General features: G+C 40.8%; 1 protein-coding gene across 1 annotated transcript in view; it reads right to left on the bottom strand.

The window, feature by feature from the left end:
* Window positions 1-8405: 8405 nt before the first annotated feature.
* Window positions 8406-22616, bottom strand: part of LOC311615772 (uncharacterized protein C1orf87) — a gene marked incomplete at its 5' end in the record, with an annotated part of 76413 nt that continues 62202 nt past the window's right edge. The window contains 3 exons of the mRNA XM_084871213.1: window positions 8406-8851; window positions 15793-16000; window positions 19292-19371. Coding sequence (XP_084727339.1) covers window positions 8691-8851; window positions 15793-16000; window positions 19292-19371 — 449 coding nt within the window. The 3' untranslated portion in view covers window positions 8406-8690. The remainder of the gene's footprint in view (window positions 8852-15792; window positions 16001-19291; window positions 19372-22616) is intronic.

Below are 22616 nucleotides of genomic sequence, written 5' to 3'. Positions count from 1 at the left end.
ACCAGTATGGGAAGAAAGCCTGAGTTAGTCAGTAGTATTTGGACAAGACTATTATCTAGGCAGTTTGGAAAAACCTTAGGAAGTCCATTTAAATTGTTTACTGAGGTGTGGCTGTAGTAGGTGCTCAATAATACTTTTTAAATAAAAAAGAGAGAAATATACAGGGCAGAGCTCTTCTCTTCCCTCCCTGGACACAAGAGACCCATGGTAATTAAAAGCTCCAGAAAGAAGCAATTCAGGCCTTTACTGGCTTTTACAGGCAATCCAGGGTAGGTTGGAGCTGAGAAGGGCTGTGTTCAAATCATAACTATAACTACCACTCTTTTGCTGAGCCTCTGAGTCTCAGTTCTTCATTCATAGTTCCCACCTTTGAAGCCTGTCATGAGTGATGTGTAAGGTCACAAAATCTGGCCCAGAGTGTGTATTTAAAGGAGAATTCTCTTCCCCTTCCCTTGGGCCCAGTGAACCTTGGCATAAGACAGCAGGAAACAAATCCAAGCCACACTGGTGTGTGGTAATGCAGTTCCTTGAACCCTGCCAGTCAGGCTCTCAGAATGGGGCAGACCTGCTACTGGCAGGTGGATAATATGCCAGGATGGAGTAGGACTGGCAGGTTTGGCAAGAGATGGCCACTAAGAACTGTGCTGAGGGAATGCAGCTCTTCACTGCAATCTCCAACTCCTGCTGGACCTTTAGCAAAGTCACATCTTCATCTGCAAAATGGTCACCATGTGCCACCCTACCCTTGGCCTGCTCTTGTGTGTTGTTCTGAGGGTATTGGGCATGCATGGAAACATGCCCTAGGCCAATGGTTGGCAAACTGTGGCTCATGAGCCACATGCGGCTCTTTGGCCCCTTGAGTGTGGCTCTTCCACAAAAATACCATGGCCTGAGCGAGTCTATTTTGAAGAAGTGGCATTAGAAGAAGTTTGAGTTTAAAAAATTTGGCTCTCAAAAGAAATTTAAATCATTTTTCTGTTGATATTTGGCTCTGTTGACTAATGCATTTGCCGATCACTGCTCTGGGCAATGCATCAGAGTGGACCTGGAGAGAAGAGAAATTCCCTCTGGAGGTGGGGGATTATGCTCCTTTTAGAGGCAAGATTTACATTGGATCTCAGGCTCTGGAAGCTCCCACTGTACACAGGCCTTTGTTCTAGATCTGCCTGAGAAATAGCAAGGGTCTTATTAGACTGAGTCTGTGGTCCTCAAGTCAACTGAAGAAATTGATGTGATTATAACTGTGAGTTTTTTTCCCTTCTCTTCCCTTTATTTCTCTTCATTCCTTCCTTTCTTTCCTTCTTCATGTCTCCTCTCCTCTCCTCTCCTCTCCTCTCCTCTCCTCTCCTCTCCTCTCCTCTCCTCTTCTCTCCCTCCTCTCTTCTCCCCTCCCCTCCCCTCCCCTCTCTCCTCCTCCTCCTCCTCCTCCTCTTCCTCCTCCTCCTTCTTCTCCTCCTCCTCCTCCTCCTCCTCCTCCTCCTCCTCCTCCTCCTCCTCCTCCTCCTCCTCCTCCTCCTCCTCCTCCTCCTCCTCCTCCTCCTCCTCTTCCTCCTCCTCCTCCTCCTCCTCCTCCTCCTCCTCCTCCTCCTCCTCCTCCTCCTCCTCCTCTTCTTCTTCTTCTTCTTCTTCTTCTTCTTCTTCTTCTTCTTCTTCTTCTTCTTCTTCTTCCTCTCTCTCTCTCTCTCTCTCTCTCTCTCTCTCTCTCTCTCTCTCTCTCTCTCTCTCAGGTCCAGGTTTATAGAATCATTATTGCAATCATTGGTCAAACTTTACATTCTCTTTGGCCACAAGGAAGGGTAGGGAGTGGATTAAAAGAGAGACCAATTTTAGCAAAACAAATTAGAGCTGGAGCTGCTTAGAGAGGAAAATGATGACAAGTAATGAGGTCCACATCTCTGAATGTGTTCAAACCTAGGAAGGCTGAAGGAAACTCTGCTTAGGGTTGTTTCCATGAGAATGTTGAGAAATAGCTAGGAACTGGCCTACTAATCAGTGTTTTGTAATTCCTGTAAGACAGAATCTGGGTAGCCACCCACTCCTGGAGCTGTTGAAGATTGTGTGAGAGAGTGTTTTGAGCAAGGGCTCGGTACAAGGTGCCAATTTCTTTCCATCTGATGAGTCTTTGTCAGAGTTCAATCTGCTTGTGAATTATTCTGGAATCCATTCCCAGCAGAGCCATATGTTCACAACTGTTCTAACATCTGACCATTTACCCTCTAACAACACCTGTCCCCTGGGCACTCCCACTGACAGAGTCAACCCATTGTTCAACCTGGATAAACTGAGTCTGGGGAGAGACTGGAAAGGAGACAGGGGAGGAGGGAAGCCTTTCAACGAATTGGTATTCAGGGCCAAGATGTGTCTGGGGAGGCCCAACCAAGCCTTCACACAGAACGTAGGGAGAGAGCACATGGCCCTGCCAGAGCCATATTGTGCCCCACACAGTCTGATGCTGCCACAAAAAATATTGATGCCTTTTGTTTGGAAACTCTTTGTGGAGGCTTCCCATTTCCCAACAAGCCACGCTTAATGCTTGTCCTCCCCCAAGCCGCTTTGCCTTTTGCACAGTCCCTCGGCCAACTGTGCAGGCAAATGAGGGGCCCTGAATGCTAATGAGGGGAACGGCTGGCATTCCTGAGGCACCCCAGCTCTGGGAACCCCGCCTTTGTTGCTAAGGAGCCTTGGAACTGTAGCTGAAAGGCTCTAACAAGAGGGGGGAATGAGGAGAGGGAGAGAAGAAAGGCAAGCATTTGTGTTCAGAGCTTCACAGTTCTCTGACCATCTCCAAAGCTGTCCAATTTCTGATCCCAATTAGAATATCAAACCCTGTTATTGTTTCTCTTAATAATCTTGGGGAATTCCTTTGAAGAGTCAGTGAGCACTTAGCAAACATTTTGGACAGTGTGCTCCGTACTGTTGTAGTTCTGCTTGTGTGAACAGACCACACTGAGCATCCTGAAAACACCCTTTATTCCAGTCCCCAGAAGGTGGTCATGAGGTTGGGAGAACTAGAATAGGGTGAAAGCTGTTGAGTTTTCAAAATATTTATGTGAGAGCTCCATTCAATAGATGTTTTCCAGGTGCTCACTTACTGGTGAATCTGGGTTCTGTGCTGGGAACAAAAGTGAGCAAGATCTTGGTCCTGGCTTGGAGTAAGCTTGAGACTTGCCAGGGAGACAGACCTCACATACTAAAGAAAAATCTGTGGGTTATTTGCTCTTACTGTGATCCAGAGAGCACTGTTGAACTTGAAGTGCTCACTGAATTCTAACCATTGCTTAGTCCTTCACAAGCTGTAAGTTCTTGGGCAAGTACATTTATCACCTTAAACCTCAGTTTCTCATCTGTACAATGGGCATAGTAATACCAACCTCATTGAGTTATAGTGAAGACAAGTGCAGGTGAGAGAATCAGGAACAGAAATGTGGAGGATAGAGTTTCTCAGGATCCCACTATCAGTGAGCCAACTATTGGCCTGGAAGGTCACACAGTACCTGAAAAAGAACTAATGATTTGGCTTATTGAATAGGATAAATAAAAATACTGTCTAATAGTAAAATACTAAGCTAGTTTCCCTTTATGGAGCATATCTATGTGCCAGGAATAATGATGGGCTATTTGGAAACATGATTCTCTTACCACAAGAGCAAGCAGTGAATTGCTCAGCATCACACATCTGGGAAAGAGTCTGTCCAGCTAGGGAGACCCAGTGCCTGTCTTTAGGGCTCTTTCTGTCTTCAGAAGCTGAGGCTTTTGAACAGTTGAGACCATGAGATTCCAGAGCATATAGAAAGTTAACCAGTCCACTGCACACAGACACTCACTTGGAAAGGTTTGGCTAGAGAAAGTTAGTCAAGACCACAGACACCCTCTACTGTGTTCATTAGAACTTCACAATGACAGAGTCATGAGGAGTATCCAAAACACCACTAATCTGAAAAGAAAGAGAGAGAGAGAAATAAAAGGTTTTTTTCATAAGCAAGCCATGGAAACTTCTAGCATAGAGGTCACAACAATATTCTGAAGTATGATAACCTCATAGCATTTTCCTATTTGTGTCCAAGGGTTTAGTTTGTTGATTGAACCTCTACATTGTCAACTTGATGTCTAAACTTTTCTCTATGTCTAAAGTGGAATTTTGGTTCTTCTAGTGTTTACTTAGAGAAAAACTCATGAATATGTACTTCTGCAAAGAGCAAGTTTTATATGTCTGTGCACAGTTACATATACACCCACATACACAGAAACACATGCGACAGATCTTGGGTAAAGGAGTGAAGATTATCAGATAGGAGTTGATACAAGAGCAATGACCACTTGGCTCTAGAAGGCAGATATATCTCAAAATTTGTTTTTGCTGTAGCAGAAAACATCACCTCTATATGCCATCTCACACAGACTGTTAAAGCTTCCTGATGCTCAGCAGCTAAGGGAAGGGACATCAGAAAGCTCCATCTCTACCATGCCCAAGGAATTGTTCGAACAACATAGCCTTCAGGGTTTATAACACTCCTCTGCAGAGATAGGATTACTCCCATGTTACAGATGGAAAAACTGAAGCTTAGAGAGAGCCAACAACTTGCCAAGACTACTACTTCCTAATTGTTAGAGCTGAACTTTGGCTATTTTTAAAGCCTATTCTGTATTGAGTGTGGTTGATGGTCAGGGACAGTGACTGTGGATATAGATCTGGCCATGGCTATCCCATTTATAGAAGTATTCACCCAATCAACACTATAGAAGTACAGGGTATGCACCATCTGTAGTCATCTAGCTCTGGGGTCACCTTTCATGCTATGCCAATGGAGTTCCCTGCAGTTGTTTGACTTGGTGGGTGCTGAGGTTCTCATCTATTGGGAGCTATACTTAGATGCTGGACATAAAGAATTGAATCTATTCACTGAGCTAAACTGGTTTGGCTCAGTGAATAGAGCATCGGCCTACGGACTGAAAGGTCCCAGGTTCGATTCCGGTCAAGGGCATGAACCTTGGTTGCGGGCACATCCCCAGTGGGGGGTATGGAGGCAGCTGGTAGATGTTTCTCTCCATAGATGTTTCTAGCTCTCTATCTCCCTTCCTCTCTTTAAAAAATCAATAAAATATATTTTAAAAAAAGAATTGAGCCAGGTATAATCATTGCCCTTCAGGACCTTATTACTTAGTCTGATAATTCCAGCTTCACATTCAGGGCCTTCCTTTACCTCAATTCCTTTTCCAATCCATTTTCCCACAGAGAGGTATCTTGTGACCAGTACTTTCCAAAATGCCCTATACATCTGGCCCAACCCAGAAGCTTTCTTGTCACTTCCCTGAGGCTCTGTTTCCTCATCTGTGAAATTGAGCTGTAAAAACTGCCTTATTGTGTTGTTAGAGTTGAATTAAACAGAGTATGTCAAGTTCCTAGTGCATAGTAGTTGCCCGTGCATTGTTTGAATCTAATAATTGAATTATTTGATCTAACATTTTAATTTTCCTCATTTGATACTTTTAGCAAGAGAAAGTCACATCTGTTGACTTACTTCAATAACCTAAAAGACAGCTAGCAGCTACAAGAGTTCTAGAATGTTAGAGAGTTCAGTCTGCCTCTAGAAGCATTTCTCTGGGCAACTCAAGGATTATAAAAATGAAAGCAGGTTAGACCAGAGGGCCCTTAGAAGTCATTTATGTTAGTGGATCCAAATTATTTTGTTCATTAGGTTTTGTTCAAAAGACATTATGAAAAGACAATGGATAAAAGAGGGTACTCAGAGAGCTGTCTTCTTGCTTTTTCCCTTATACCCAACTCTTCCTGCTGTCTCCCATACAGAAAACCAGGATCCAGGTCACTCGGCATTAATGGTGGTCCTGGGAACACATTTGTATCTGAAGTCCTGGACCAGTGCTCATTAATGAGATCTCACTACCTATGTGGTGTGTGAGTGTCGTATTGGTGTGGGAGGTGCAGAGTTGAGGGTGTGGGGGATGTTAATGATAGAAGAACTGAAAATTGCTGGAAAGTTTTGTTTGATTTTTCTGCCAAAAGAAGAGTAGAAAATGCTACCTATTTCTAGAATTCTTTGTCCCAGGAGTCCCTCCTCAAAACTTCTATCCAGCATTCTGGGAAAACATCCCTGGAGACAGTGTAACATTATCTAGTTTTGTACTAGAGAAAATATTGGGCTTGTTTTGAAAACCTCAGTTGGAATTCTACTTCTTAGTATTAAGATAATATATATATATATTTTTTATGGAATATTATCATCTACCTTTTCTTTTTTTTTTTTTAATAATTACAAATGTTCCTTTCCCCCCCCCCCCACCATTGCTCTCCTCCACCAGGTTCCCACCCCACCCTCTGCCCTTTCCCCACTCCCCATTGTCCTCATCCATAGGTGCACAGTTTATGTTCAGTCTCTTCCCACGCCCCCCTCTCCCCTTTTCCCCAAGAATCGTCAGTTCACTCCCCTTCCATACCTCTGATTCTATTATATTCAACAGTTACTATTGTTCATCAGATTTTTTTTTAAATTTCCTTGGTTTTTAGATTCACTTGTTGATAGTTATGTATTTGTTGTTCATAATTTTTATCTTTGTTTACTTTCTCTTCTGAAAGAACCCCCTTCAGCAATTCATATAATTCTGGTTTGGTGGTGATGAACTCCTTTAGCTTTTTTTTTATTAGTGAAGCTCTTTATCTGACCTTCGATTCTGAGTGATAGCTTTGCTGGATAGATTATCTTTGGCTGTAGGTTCTTACTATTCATCACCTTGAATATTTCTTGCCATTCCCTTCTGGCCTGCATGGTTTCTGTTGAGAAGTCAGCTGACAATCGTATAGGTGCTCCTTTATAGGTAACTACCTTCTTTGCTCTTGCTTCTTTTAATATTCTCTCTTTGTCTTTTGCTCTTGGAATTTTAATTATGATGTGTCTTGGTGTGGTCCTCTTTGGATTCCTTTTGTTTGGAGTTCTCTGCGCTTCCTGGACTTGTAAGTCTAATTCTTTCACCAGGTGGGGGAAGTTTTCTGTCACTATTTCTTTCAGTATGTTTTCCATATCTTGCTCTCTCTCATCTTCTGGGACCCCCATAATTCTGATGTTGGTTCGCTTGAAGTTGTCCCAGAGGTTTCTTACATTATCTTCAATTTTCTGGATTCTCTTGCCTTCTAGCTTTTGTGGAGGAGTGTCTTCTGGCTCTTTATGTTCCAAATCTTTGACTTGATTCTTGCGATCTTCCCTTCTGTTTTTAGGACTCTGTAAAATATTTTTTGTTTCAGACAATGTATTCTTTATTTCTTGTTGATCCCTTATCATTTCTTGATGACTCCTTATTAATTCTAGTTGATCTCTTTTCATATCCTCATAGGTCTTATCCATCTTTTCTAGGAAATTCTTGAAAAACCTTATAAGCGTAGATTTGAACTCTATATCCAGACGCTTTTTGTCCTCCATTTCTTTCGTTTGTGATCTATTTTGTTGTCGCATTTGCATTTCGCAGTTACAGATGGGATGGGGTTTCAGGGTGGAGCCTGCAGCTTCTGCTTCCGTCAGCCCCGCCCTATGCGGGTCCTTCAGTGCTCGCTGAAGGCGCCTCTGAGAGAAAGGTGCCCTCGATTTTCGCCTGCTGCCAAACAGTCTATGCTCTCCCACAATGAGCCTGGTATTGGGGTTCAGTTCAGTTGGAAGTGGAGTCGGAGGTGGCGTTCAGAGCAGTCTGGAGCCCCAGTCTCCTTCCCGTCAGGGCAATCCTGCGGCACAGCTGACCGTCCCTTCTCTGCGCGCAGTGTGCGCACCTCCGGGACCTCCTTTTGCAGCTCCCCGGGGTTCCGCCTTACAGCCCTGCTCCCTATGGCTGAGCCTGAGTGCCCGGGGTCTGGCCTAGAACTGGGGTTCAGAGCAGTCGGGGGCCCAGCACAGTCGGAGTTTTATCTCCTTTCCGCTAGGGAACGCCGGCCAGCCACTCCGCCTCCCCCTCCTCTCTGGCTCCGTCCTCTCTGAGCGCCGAGTCTCCGTACCTTGGGCTTTTCCAGCTCCTCCGCGCCTCCTTCTGGTTTTCTCCTTGCTTCTCACTGTAGAATTTCCAGTCAGTCAACCTTCCTGTAGTTATGGGCAATGTCCGTTTTATATTTTAGTTGTATTTTATTGAAATTGTTGTGTGCGGCTGCGGCTAGGTGTTCACCTGGGCGCAGCCATCTTGGATCCCCCCAAGATAATATATTGTTAATAGTTTTATTTTTCCTATAATATGGAAATCGTTTCCAGAACAGTGACTAGAAGAAGGGCTGACTTACTTATCCAACAACGATGTATTTAGGACTATTATGTGACAGGCATTCTGGGGAATTGACAACATCTAGCCTGTTTTTTATAATATGAAAATGCAGGGTTTGCAAAAACACAGCTTGATCAGCAATGTAGAAAAAATATGTAATATTCATAATAAGCTTTATTAGAATAGAAGGGGATTTTAAGAAATTGGGTTCTTGCCACCTCAAAAGAGAAAACCTGATTTTTCTCAGATCACTTTGAGCTGCTTATGAGTGAGCATCACAGCCAGAAACCAAGGCCAAGTCCAAAGCATCTACATGAGCTGCATCGGCCTCTACCCTGACAGCGCCTGCCTCCACCACTACATTTGGGCTGGGGATCACCATGTGTGCGGGTAAAAAGGGAGATAAAGCAAACATCTGTTCTCACAATATGGGCTTGTTATCATAGCTCCTTTAAGTACTGGAGTGCTGGTTCCAATAGCATATTTTCTCCCGAACGGAATCTCCTCAAGGCCTGGTCGATTTTCCGAGGGCTCAGGGACAGGTTGTAAATGAGGTTGTAGTTGTGAATGAGGCGCCTGGCTCGTTCCTTCTCCAGGACTCCTGTGATTAGACGAGGTTGGAGGGACATTTTTGAAAGAGGACAGAGAAAATAAAAAGAATACAAAATGTATTAGCTTGAATGACTTTGGAGTAATCATGAAATACTAATATTTTTGAAACTTTAAGCTTCTTAAAAAATCAAGTGACACCTTAAAAAGATATTTCTAGTCCAGGTATGCATCATAGATGCCAGGAGGACTTTTAGGGTGACTTTGGGGAGAGTAGATGGGGGGTGGGCAGTAAAATTTGTAAATAGATTCTAAAGCAATTTAAGCTTGTTTTTTGTGGCCATAAAACTTAAAAAGCCAAGTTTTGAAATAGATGGGTGTCTGCTAAAAATAATTTTTAATTTTTCTGGTTTATTTTTATCTGTGAAGTGTCCAAACATATTCCTAAACATGCAGGATTCAAAAAGCATTCTCATGTCTTTCTGGAAATGTATTTACTGTGACTCCTTCCACCTTTCTGTGTAATCACAGGTAAACCACATAACTTCTTGTGGCTCAGAGTCTGAATCTGTCTATTAGAGATGGCAATGTTTATCATTATTGGATTTGCCCTGGTATCCACATGTTATATATACCAGTGCCAACGTGCTTTCCATGGTAAGGTTAGGTAGATTTCAAAGGTTGCAAAGAGTTTAAGTGTTGAACATACTAGCAGCTAAGATCAACGACTCATTCATATGCCCCTAATTGTGAAGTTACATATGTCAGACACTGTAGTTGGGAATCTAGAGGGGTTATAAAGCTGATCTATTACCTCAAGGAACTTCCAACCAGTTGGAGCTAAAAGCTATGCAAAAAATTAACTAAAGTGCAACAACAGTAACAATAATGACTGATACTTACATATAAATTCACCATGTTTCACTCCTACAAGCATTTTACCAATAACAATTCATTTACTCCCCATGAGAACCCATTTTAGGAGTGAGAAACAAACTTGGAGATGGCAAATCACTTGTCCAAGATTGCTCAAGTCCATGCATTAAAGGACTTTTCTAGATTATAGAATTTTAGTCAGGCTCATATTGTTTTCTGGATATGTTCCTTGATTGTGAAGCTCTATGCTAGCAGTATCAATGAGGAGATTTTAAATATCGGGATGAACAATATATTCCTTAAATGTTCCTTTACTACTTTCCTGTACTTGTGCAGACTGTAGTAAATGATTGTAAAATTTGTTCTCAAAGACCTCAAAGGCGGTCCCCTGGTCATTTATCGAAAGCCACTGCCAGTCCATAAGAGAGAGGTCTAGTGGATGTCTGCCTTCTCTGTGTAAGTTACCAAATACTGTTTCTATTGGAATGTGTAAGGACTGTTAAGCAAGATGTGCCCCTCTGAGCTGCCATCCAATGGGTGTTCTTATCAGTGGGCTACAGACAGGTGGTCCTAATGTGATTTATGCCTTCCACTTCTATTCTTTCTTGTCCAGTCCTGCCCATCCTATCCCAGTTTGTTTGTTTCTATATCCTGCCCATCCTATCCCAGTTTGTTTGTTTCTATCCTATTCAGATTTGTTTATTGTCTCTCTTCTATTAGAATGCTGGTCCTTTCATCTGCAGAAACCTTTTTCTTTGATGTTGGCTAAGGACATTGCTGCAGATCTCTGGCTTGGGTTGGCTAAGGACATTGCTGCAGATCTCTGAATTGATCCCTCAGGACACTTTCTCAGACCCTGTCTTTGGAGTAAGTGTCTGCCTTGGAAAAGTACTTTAACCTTTTGAGCCTTGGTTTCTTCAACTTTAAAATAGAGATAATAAAATTGTATTAAAAAAATCAGTAAAATAGCAAGTGCTTAGCAAAAGGCCCAGAACTAGGAAGCACTCATTAATGCAGTTAATACCAGAGAATAATTATAGCAATTATAACATCAACATTGTTTAAAATATATAAGAATGCATTTTAATAAAAAGAAATAATTAAAAACATATATCCATATATACTTCAGTGTATATTTTAATTAAAAATTTTAAATAGTGTTAAAAACACATTTAGGAATCACCACTAGTGTGTGTGTGTGTGTGTGTGTGTGGGGGGGGGCATTTTCTACTACTTTCTAAGCTTTATCATTGGTAGGGGTTCCCTACTGTCAAACAAAAGTCCATTGCCACTGAAACCGGTTTGGCTCAGTGGATAGAGCGTCGGCCTGTGGACTGAAAGGTCCCAGGTTCGATTCCGGTCAAGGGTATGTACCTTGGGTGTGCAAGAGGCAGCTGATCAATGATTCTCTCTATCCATCTCTCTTCCTCTCTGTAAAAAAAATCAATAAAATATATTTTAAAAAAAGTTCATTGCCCTGGTTGGGTGGTTAGTTGGAATGTGGTCCCATACCTCCAAATGTTTCAAGTTTTATTCCAGGTCAGGACACATACTTAGTTTGCAGGTTCGTTTTCTGGTGGAGGCAACTGTTCTTGTTTCTCTCTCTCATCAATATTTCTCTCTCTGTCTCTTTCTCTCTCTTCCGCTGTTACCAAAATCCAATAATAATAATAATGATAATAATAATAATAATAATAACAACCATATCCTCAGGTAAGGATTAAAAAAAGAAGCCCATTGACTGGAATTTGTATCTGTCTGATTTATAGTCATTAGGGGCAGCCCAGGACAGCTGCCTAAAATAACCCTTAAAATGCATCTTAGTGATAGAAAGGTGGCCCTTCTCCCACCAGAATAAAAATGAAAGAAATAATCAGAAGAACCTCTTTAGCATCCACTTCATTCTATAGTTCACAAAGCACATTCAGATATCATGTGACCCTTTTTCAGATCTGGGAGGTACATTTTATTATTATCCTTCCTCTTTTATAGAGGAGGGAAAAGGTCACAGAATATAAGTGATTGGCTTTCAAGACTCAGAAATTGATAACATCTGAACTTGAATTTAGGTCTTTTGGTAAAAGTCAACAAAGCAACAAAAGTAACTCATGTTCTTTCCGGTATATCATGGGAGTTTGGTGTAGTGGGAAGTCCAATAGATCTGGATTTGAATTATGGTTCACCTTCCTACTTTGAGCTTGGCTTTCTCCTCCAAAGTAAGGACACTAATTCCTTCAACATGTGGTTAATGTGAGGTGTTAGTGAGGCAGTACATGTAAAGTCTAGACCCACCCAGAGAATGTCCTTGAAGGCTCTCATTGCATTCTGTCACCTTGAACTCTAAAATACTTTTTATCCAGCCTTTAGTTCACTGGGAAAATTCCAAATCTACCATTCATCCCAACATTTATCTCAACTTCCCTTCCTTCTTTGAAAACATGATCAGTTATTCAGTCATTTCTTATTCCTTCTCTTCAAGGATATTTTCTTTTTCTTTTTAAAAAAAATATATTTTATTGATTTTTAACAGAGAGAAAGGGAGAGATAGAGAGCTAGAAGCGTCAATGAGAGAGAAACATCAACCAGCTGCCTCTTGCACACCCCCTACTGGGGATGTGCCCGCAACCAAGGTACATGCCCTTGACCGGAATCGAACCTGGGACCTTTCAGTCCGCAGACCGACGCTCTATCACTGAGCCAAACTGGTTTTGGCCAAGGATATTTTCTTGACAACCCCCATTAGAAAATAAGCACCAAGTAGGTTCCCAGAAATGCCAATTTAATGACGGATGGTCTGCCATCACCCTGGATGGAGGACACCCTGGCCTACATGTTTCCTTACACATAATAAAGAACAGTGATTCATCAGTGGGCAAAATAGGTATCATCTGCTCAGTGTCTAGAATGGGGCAGTGGTGGTCTGCTAAATACTGGGGTTAATAAGCCAACAAAATGACTTCAGTTAATCCTCTTTCCTAATTAAAGATAGTTATAGATGTTTCCAGATCTGCTTGACACATTCCTTGGCTGTTGAAGAACTACTGAATTTCATAGAAATAGAGAAAACAGACATAAATAGTAAAGAGGCCATGAGAAAGGCATTTCAGATCTGCTGAACTCTGCCTCCAAAGTCAACAAAATGCCGTTTTTCCTTAGAACAGTTTAGAAGCATGAGAAAGGTCCTGGTCTTTGGGGAGTCTCTTAGCAACTAAGTTTATGATCCACCATCCATCATTATAAGTCAGCATTTGTTTCTTTGAAAATGTCTTTTATTTCTACTCAGTTTTCTGTTTTTGTTTCATTTTTGTTTGTAACTCATCACCACTCTCACAGTACTGGTCTGAATACCTAGAATCATGATTATTTCAATAACCTTTTAATCTCCTTTTTTCCCCAGTATCGTCCCTAAATGATCAATCTCAGCTTTTCTTGTGTTGTCCTCTGGGTGAACCTTTGCTGAATACTGGGTAGAGAATGAAGCCCCACCCTAACTTTCAGGATTCATATTAGTGCCTCAACTTCACTACTCAACCAACATGAGTCTCAAGTTCTGACCTGTTCACACCCTTCACCAAACTTCATTCCAACCTCCAAACTTTGTAGAAGATGGTTTCAAACTTGGAATGCACTACCCACTTATCCAAAGTCTACTGCTCCTCAGGCTAATCTCAAGCTCTCTTTTTCATGGAGCCCTCTCTGAGTATCCCAGCTCCTATTAGACAATGAGCTTCTTTTCCTCTCTCTCACTGTCCTTTGGACTCTTTAACTCCTATGTGTGTCTTTAATTGTAATACTTTACTGTATGCTGTTTTTTTTTTTTTTTTTTAAAGATTGGTATCAAACTATTGTTAATTCCTGTGTCTTACCTTCTTACCTAAAAGCCCTTTGAGGTCGGAGACCATGTTTCATTCTTTCTTGTTTCCCTCCCAGTCTAGTCTCTAGTACAGTGCTGGTCTCATAAGAGATGCTTAATAAATTATTTTTTGATTCAGCTAAATAAATTTTCATTGGAAAATTTCCTTTCTTTGTTATAATTATTACAAGTCCTTGAGTGACAGAGGGTAGTTATACTTCATGTGGTCTATATTTAATTTCCTTGGGAAATTAAAAAAAAATGAAACAAAAAGAAAAACAGAGAGAATGAAAAAACAGGCATTTATATTGTTGTATAATTACTTCTAGGGAGTACTGATGTGTATGCTAACTTTTAAAAAATTAATTACTTTCAGTTTTATTGAAATATAACAGCGTGTGAATTTAGGGTGTACAATGTGATGATTTGATGATACATATATATATATATATATATATATATATATATATATATATATATATATATTGAGAAATGTTTACCACAATAAGTTTATTTAAAATAACTTTTACTTCATATAATCACCATTTTGTTGTTGTCAATACTGTTACGGTAAGAACATAAAAGCTGTACTCTCATATCAATTTTTAAGTATACAAAGAATATTATTTAATCACCACCCTACACATTAGATCCTCTGAACTTACTGCTCTTATAACTGAAAGTTTGCACCCTTTGATCAATGTCTCCCCATTTTCTTTAGCAACCACAATTCTAATCTCCATTTCTTTGAGTTCAATGTTTTTAGATTCCACATATCATAAACTAACTCTTCATTAACCACAATATGTGATTAAATACAACAGTTTCAGTCCATGTGCTTTTTTATAAGCTCTCTCCTTTCCATTCTCCAAGTCTCTGGGTTCTGTAATTAATTCTCTCACTTGGACATTGCAATGGCCTCCATTCCTTTTTCTCTTTCATCTTTATTCAAGCACAAAATCAAGGATCTTTATGAAGTACAACTTTATCACATATTCCCCTGCTTAGAAACTACTCACTATCTTTTCATTAAGTTCAAATTCCTTGGTCCAGCATCTAAGAGCTTTCTAGATCTGGTCCCATCTCATATATCCATCTCTATCATTTAATATTCTTCTTTAAAATTTTTATTATTTTATTTTAAAGTTATTTATTTTTTGTTTTAATTTACAGCTGACATTCAATTACTATTCTTCTTAATAGCACCTATATACTACCCAAACCAAACCAAACTCCTTGCTTTGAGCTTTACACATAATACTTTGCTTGGCCAACTTGCACCTTTGCCAGGGAGGACCCTGTATTTCATTCCTTTGTATATAAACTGCCTTTTACCTTAATGATCCATTTCACATTACGATCCAGTCCTGATCACCTCACTAGGAAGGAATTCTCCTTTCTCTGAATGCCCACGTGGCACATCCTAATGGCATTTAGCACCTTCCATCTTGGATTTAGTTATTTGTATACATTCATGCATTTATTTGCTGCCTCAAAATTATGTTAAACAGAATTGTGTAAGGTGCTTGAGTAAAAAGGTAATTTAGTCTACTGGTGAGATAGTACTAAGCCCTTAGACTAAAAAAAATACGCTAATATCAAATATAATAATGGATGTTAAAGAACCCTGAGAGATCAGATAAAGATTTGGCTGGGTCTGTCTGGGGAAATCAGGAAAGTCTCAGAGGAATAGTGCTTCAGTTCCAACATATAATATTTATAGGTATTAGTAGCCAGGTGGAAAAGATGGGAGGTGTCAGGCGGTGGGGTAGGTAGAAAAGAGGCAAACAGCTCAAATGGAGGGTGTAGGGTTAGAAAAGGCAAACTCCAGGAGAAAGCAAGGCAAGTCTGAGGAAGGCAAGTTATTCATTATGTCTGGGTAAGATATGCTGAAAAAATAACAATTGAAGGAGAAGAGACTGGTCAGTCAGATGAATAGGGCCCAGGTTTTGACTTGCTAAGAAGTTTAGAGTTAGCCTGTTAGCAGGCATGCTGAAGTATTTTATTTAGGAGAATGAGATTGGATTATAGGTTAGACTCAGGTAGTAGAGTGGACAGAGGATCAGAGACACAAGGAAACTGTAAGTAGCCTGGTGGGGGATTCATTCATATCTTGATTCATCTTTATATTTATTGATTGTTCTTAGCACAGTGCCAAGCACTAGGTTTATATGAAAATTGTATTTTTTAAGAAGTGAAAAAAGATGTGTCCCACTTTCAGACTGGAACATGAAAAGAAAGGTATATCAGCCTCACACACTCACCTGTATTACTCAGATCACATAGGTAGAGGGCATTTTCTAGCTTCCTGAACCTGTCAATCCACATCTCACATTCTTCAGATTTGTTCTCCATCACTGGACTCCCAAATGGCTGTGAGACTGGTCTGATCTTCAAAGAGCTCAGGGTATCTTTGGGGTCTGAAATCTCAGCAGGAAGGGTTTCTGGCTGCAGCTCTTCTTTGGGAGATTTCTATACACAAAAAAAGGCACAAGCATCTCACTGGCAGCACATTCAGCAGCCAGAGTGCCTCCACTCTTTTGGCCGAAGACGAGGCCACACAACTAGTATGATTTATTGCAAGGTCTGGCTTTATAAAGGTAGGAGGATGAGTTTCAAATCCTCAGTGCCATTGGACCATATCTGCCAAGTCTTGTTAGATGTAAACTACTATCTGAGTGTGCATGTGTGTGTTTTTAAAGAGAAGGGTGAAATCATGACTTTTATTCAGTTTCATTTCTGATTTACACAAAGCAAAATTTTTGTAACTGCTGAGACTTTTCAAGATAGTCTAATCTTCATATTAATGGCACCAACAGAGCATGGGCTTCAGGAAATGCTTACAATATATTGGTGGGAAAACCTCTGGATCATGAATGTAAGTTTCTTGACAAAGAGTGGTTGAAACAACAGTGATATTACCTTAGGCTAGTGGGCTAATTATAACAGACCATAAAGCATCTCTAGTTCTGCCCATTCCATTCATTTAACAAAGGAAACTGAGGTGAGTGGAAGTGATTGCTAAGATCATACACTGAATGGTAGACAAAACTAGAGTGTAGAGGATATGTCCAGTTCATTTTGGTATCATAACCCCATCTTCAGTATATAATAGATATATTTTTTAAGAATAAATGGAGAAACAAGTCCCAGCTGGGCCATCCTGTCACCTACCATTTAGAGAGAGCAGGTTATATTTTGCTCTACCCAACTCCACTTTTCCAGGAATTGCTGCTCTCTACACAGTTGTAGAGAGAACCAATATATATCTAAGTACTTAGTATAGGGCTGGGCATCTAATACAAAGTGGGTCACAATAAACACATTGCCTAATGATTTTGGAAATATTTGTGAGAGGTAAAGACAGGGAGACGGACAAACGGAGATCTTTGGGTGAGAGGTAGGTACTCTAGCAGGTTTTCCACTGTGTAGCTGGTCATTTGAGATATATCAATAGATGATAGATAGATAGATAGATAGATAGATAGATAGATAGATAGACAAGTAGGTAGACAGATAAGAGAGATGTAGAGTTGACAGAAGAGAGGAGAGAAAAGAGAGAGGAAGTTATGATAATGTTTAAGAGCCTGATTTTAATTCATTGTTACATTTCTAACTTTAGGTAGCAAAATATGCTTCTCTATTAACCCAATAAATTATGCTGGTAGAGTTGAGTCTCATAATTGCAATTCCAAAGAATGTTAACTAATTTGCGATAGAATTATGCCTCTAACTTGTGTATAACATCTGTGCTTCTCCCCAACTTTCAAATACCTGAGTTTTTCTAATATTTATACCTTTGTTTCAAACTTCTCACTTATAAGCTATGAAAAAAATCCAATAGTTCTAAACAATAGTAATTGTAATAAGAAGCCAAGTTTTGAGTTTGTTAACAAACGTGGATTTAGCTGCTACTAGGGATGTGAAGAATTGTTTCATTTGAAATAACAGAATGATATATGAAATTGTACCATATGGAGGATCAGCAACCAGTACATTTTAAGAGATTAATATTTAAAAAAATCCACTTTAATAAAATCAATTTTGGGAAAAGCTTCAGGCTACATAAAGAAAATTGAGTGGTGAAGGAGTCTTATACTTGTTAGAGCTTTGGGTCACTTTAGAAATCTGAAAGAAACTTTAGATTATCTACCTATGTAAAAGCACATTTGCATAGTTTTGTGGATATTTAGAGGGTCCAAAGAGATCCTTGGAGGTGTGAAACTGATTTTAAATAACTTTATATTTCTTTAGATAGTTCAACTTTCTGTTTGACCACTAAAGACAGGGAAAGGGTAAATTTGTATGGACCTGAATTAAGCTAACTTACTCACTCACTCACGCACTCACTCACTCACTCACTCACTCACACATCTTATACTGTTTTGGTCCCATTGCATCTAAATGAAGTCCAAATGCTTTGCTCGGCAAATAAGAACATTCAAGTTCTTGCTCTTGCTATCTTCTTTCAGTCCTACTTATACATCTTTTTCTCCAGCCACATAGAACCAGAGAAAAATGAGGTTGTTTTATGCCTTATACATGCTGTTCCCTCTTGCCACTTATGCACTGATTGGTTGAGCTCCTCCTACTCATCCTTCAAGACGGGAGTCTTACTTCACTTCTTGTGGGAAGCTTTCCTTGTCAGCTGGGTGAGGGGCAGTTCTCTGCAGCTTTTTTGCAGCCCCTTTCTCTACCATATCACTTACTGTGGGCTGTTATAATAGTTATTAGAGTAACTCTCTCTTCCATCAGAGAAATGGAGACTGGGCCTGTGGCATAGCCACTTATATGTCTTCAAGGTTTGGTTAGTGGCTGGAACATAGTTCTTAAGACATGCTTCCTGGGTGAATCAGTGAATGAGTGAGTGATTTTATTTGGGGCAATAAGAAAGTTGCTTTACCAAACCTACACTTCAATTTCCCTTTCTGAATTCTGTTGATACAGGATTGAGAAGCATCAATTATTGCAGAAATGCAGCAAAACCCTCCAAAAGAGGCAAAATAAAAGAGCAAAAGTCTATTTTTCATAATCGTATTCACAACAGACTTAACACTCAAGGAGAAAGCGTTTGCTGCTGTTTCCTGCATTGCAAGCGGCTTGCCAAAATGGATACTATTTTTCTAAAATATTTCAAAGTGTGAAGTGCATGAAGAGGCCTCCCGTCATTTTAAGATGAATTATGTTCTAATCCGGGCATTTCAAAAACAACAACAACAGAAAAACTCAGGCTGGTTTTCAATTCTGTCTGCATCTCCTCCTGGCTAAGTGCTGGGAATATTAAAACAGATTTTTATTGCTTGCCAGATTTTTTTTTTTTAAGCAAAGAAAGAACCCATTATATTTTAAAATGTGATGTCTGGTGAAAAGGTCACCCTCAGTTTCGGGAAGCTGGGCTGAAGATGTTAAAATAGGTCTCCTGACCATCCTTTATTTTGATAGCAGCTGGTGGATGGGTCACAGGCTTTGTAGGGACACCTGTACACGTGCTACAGGTCCAGTTTCTTGGGGCAGATGGCATGCCTATCACCAAGTGATGATGAGGTCTCTGCATGCATGTTGGCTAGGACAGGGACCAGCCCACAATCTAGGAGTCCTACTTCCCTTCTCTGCTGAAGGAGAGTCTTAAAGTCAAAGATAGTCTGACATCAAGGCACTGGGTGGAAATAAAAAACCCAGAAGGGAGGGCCCCACTCAGCATCAGAGGCAGAAGGGGCAGGACTGCTGAAGCCCTCCTCGAGCTTCATACAGCCAGGTGCGTACCATATGTTCGGTTTTGTCTTGAGACATCTCAGGGCCTTCAGCCTGCACTGTGGTGGCAGAGGCTTCCTTTCCTTCCTTTCCTGAACAAGAAATAAAAAGTGGAAGGGTTTAGTTTGGTCTCTTCATTTTAATACATAAACATATGCCTCCAGGCAAAGAAGATGTTGAGGCTCTGCTGTATGGCTGGCACTATGTTGGGTGGTGGGGATACACTGGTGGGCATGAAAGGCCAATTTCTGGCCTGATAGAGCGCTCAAAAGGGAGGCAGAATTATCATTTCATTACCAACTATCATAAACACAACACAGGAGAATGTGAAAATATTTAAACTTATTTTGGGGTATGTGTGAGTGTTAGAGCATCAAAGAAGGCTTCTTGAAGGAAGTGACACTTAAACTGGGGACCTGAAGCATGAGTAGGAGTTTCTAGGCAAAGGTGATGGTGGAGTGCACTTGGTACAGAGATTTCCAGAGAAGCACAGACAATAGCCTGAACTGCCCTGAATCAGGAGTGCTTTTACAGTCTGGGGAGTAGTCCTGTCTCTTAATACAGAAGCAGGCACTTCTGCTTCCCCCTCCACAAAGGTGTGTGCCTGAAGTTCAAGTAAAACCTTAGTCTTCTCCCTTCCTTGCTCCTTTGAGTGGTCAGAGGTCCTGTGCAGGCATATATTTGAACAGCCTCCTTAACCTAGGGCTTCTACAGTCCCAGTTTGGAGAAGGTGCAGGCTGGGCTGAGGCACTTCAACCCCCATCTCCATGCACGAATTTCATGCACCAGGCCACTAGTCCTATATAATAGTAGGCTAATATGCAAATTGACCTAATGGTAGAACCACCAGTTGCCATGATGTGCACTGACCACTAAGGTGCAGATGCTCAATGCAGGAGCTGCCCCCTGGTGGTCAGTGCACCAGGAACCGGGCTCACAGCTGGCAAGCACAGCTTCAGTGGCAGGAGCCTCTGCAGTCTCTGCAGCAGCCCTAAGGATGTCTGACTGATGGCTTAGCTTAGGCCCTCTCCTCCTGAGGGCTCCCAGACTGCAAAGAGGGCGCAGACCAGGCTGAGGGACCCTCCCCCCCCCCCGCTCCCCCTTCCCCCTGTGTTCACAAATGTCATGCTCTGGGCCTCTAGTTTTTTAGTAAGTTCTGACTCCTTTCTCTACTGGTTGCATGACCTTGGGCAAGTTACTTGACCTCTTTGTGTCTCAATTGCCCCTTCTGTAAAATGTGGAGAACGCCACCTAGAGGCTATTGTGAAAATTAAATGTACTAGAAAAGATAAAGCAAATACCTTGAGCTCAGCAAGTGTTCACTAAATGTTAATTAATAGAATTACCTATCGAAGCATGTTTATATAAGTATTCATCTATCAGATTAAAAGCCTTTTGTTAGGCTTTTAACACTGCACCTGCAAGTCATTAAGAATCTTCTCCCTCAGTTTTTTGATGGAGAAAACAATGCAATATCATAATCTCCTCTGAAGCCCCAGCACCCAGTGTTAGAATAAGGACTCAATGCATGCTTGTTGACTAAGTGAATAATCTTGTGCCTTAATTTGGAGTTTGGTAAATAAAATCACTACATATATAATTCTGTTTCCCCAATTCCTTTCAGGCCCTAGAAGAGAAGGAGTTTTCTCTGTATTTCTGTATCCTCCCATACTTAACCCAGCCATGATACAGAGTAAAATTTAATAGATGCTTAATAAGGATCTTGATGACAACCAGTTAGGGCTGCCTCTTCCAGGCAGGTCTAATTTCATCTGCTGAAAACTTAAGTTGTCATGGGAACTTAGTAGCAATGGTCCCTGCTTATTTCACCCAGAATGTAAAAGAAGCTTTATGTTTCCTGTAAATGAAAAAAGGTTCACATTATTCTGAAACACAGAGTCAGAGAGTTAAAGGGATTCTAGATACAGTATATAACATAAGGGCAGAAAGGTGGATTTCGGTAACAGACCCAAATGCTATTATGCTTCTTTCCTTTTGGATTTTAATTTTGTCATTTATGAAAAGGGAATGATATCAGTAATCTCCAGTACCATGGGGATTTTTAAAAACTGTCTTAACATGGGGAAGATGCTCAAAACAGGATTTATTATTTGTTGTTGTTTTATCTATAATAATAAAAGCGTAATATGCTAATTAGACTGGACAGCAGAAGGCTGGAAGGAAATGTGAGGGCCAAGCCGCTTGCATGAATTTTGTGCATTGGGCCTCTAGTTATAATTATATGACCATAAGCATGTCTAGAAGAGGATTTAACATTAACTAGATGTGTCAGGCATTCTTCTGGGCACTGTTCATATGCATTATTCCTTTTAGTATAAGGTCTAGAATCTAGTCTTTGTCCTAGTTCAGTTTCTCTTTATTGTCTGTACTTCTGAAACTTCTTTTAGGAGAAAATACAGGGGTGCCTTTTAAGTTTATCTGTCTTCCTCCTAATACCTATAAGCCTATAAAAAGCTAATGATTTGCACATGTAAAAATCGGTGGACAAACCCCAAGGCAGAACAATTTTTTTTCTTTCTAACACAGCAGGAAGGATAAATAATAACCATCTGTCTAGTCAACTTGCCAGCTGAAGATTTGTACTGGAGGAAATCAGCCAAGCTGGCTTCTAGAGATTTCCAGGTGTTGGAAGGGTCAGGTTTTACAGGGCTTCCTGTGGATTCTGATAGTTACACAGCCAGTGCTCCCATTCCTCCCTCCCCCCCACTCTCCCTGTCCTCCCCCATCTGCTGACTCCCCCCAAATAACTTGAATCAGTGGTCTTCAGTGCTGGCTGTTAACATGCTCATACCTGGGGAGCTTTGAACATTACCAATTCCCAGGCATCACACCAGGCCAATGAAATCAGAATCTCTAGGGGTGAGAACCCAGCTCAGGACTTGTAAAGAATTCCCTAGATAATTTTCTAGTGAGGCCAGGGTAGCTAAAAACAAATTTAAATACTGGCTTCTGGTCTCAATGGACCTACAGAATGAAGTTTTGTGAGAAGGAAAACAATATATGTCAAATATCTATATAGTCCAGGCACTTCCCTCATGTTTTCTTATCTTTTTTTAAAAAAATATATATTTTATTGATTTTTTACAGAGAGGAAGGGAGAGAGATAGAGAGCTAGAAATGTCGATGAGAGAGAAACATCGACCAGTTGCCTCTTGCACATCCCCTACTGGGGATGTGCCCGCAACCAAGATACATGCCCTTGACCGGAATCGAACCCGGGACCTTTCAATCCACAGACCGACTCTCTACCACTGAGCCAAACCAGTTTCGGCTATGTTTTCTTATTTTGAGAATAACCCTGTGAGGTAGAGATTAT

This window comes from Pipistrellus hanaki (assembly GCF_964339955.1).
Source record: "Pipistrellus hanaki genome assembly, chromosome: 2".
Taxonomy (NCBI): domain Eukaryota; kingdom Metazoa; phylum Chordata; class Mammalia; order Chiroptera; family Vespertilionidae; genus Pipistrellus; species Pipistrellus hanaki.
Note: the sequence above shows the minus strand (reverse complement) of the source record. Positions and strands in the feature narration are given on the sequence as shown.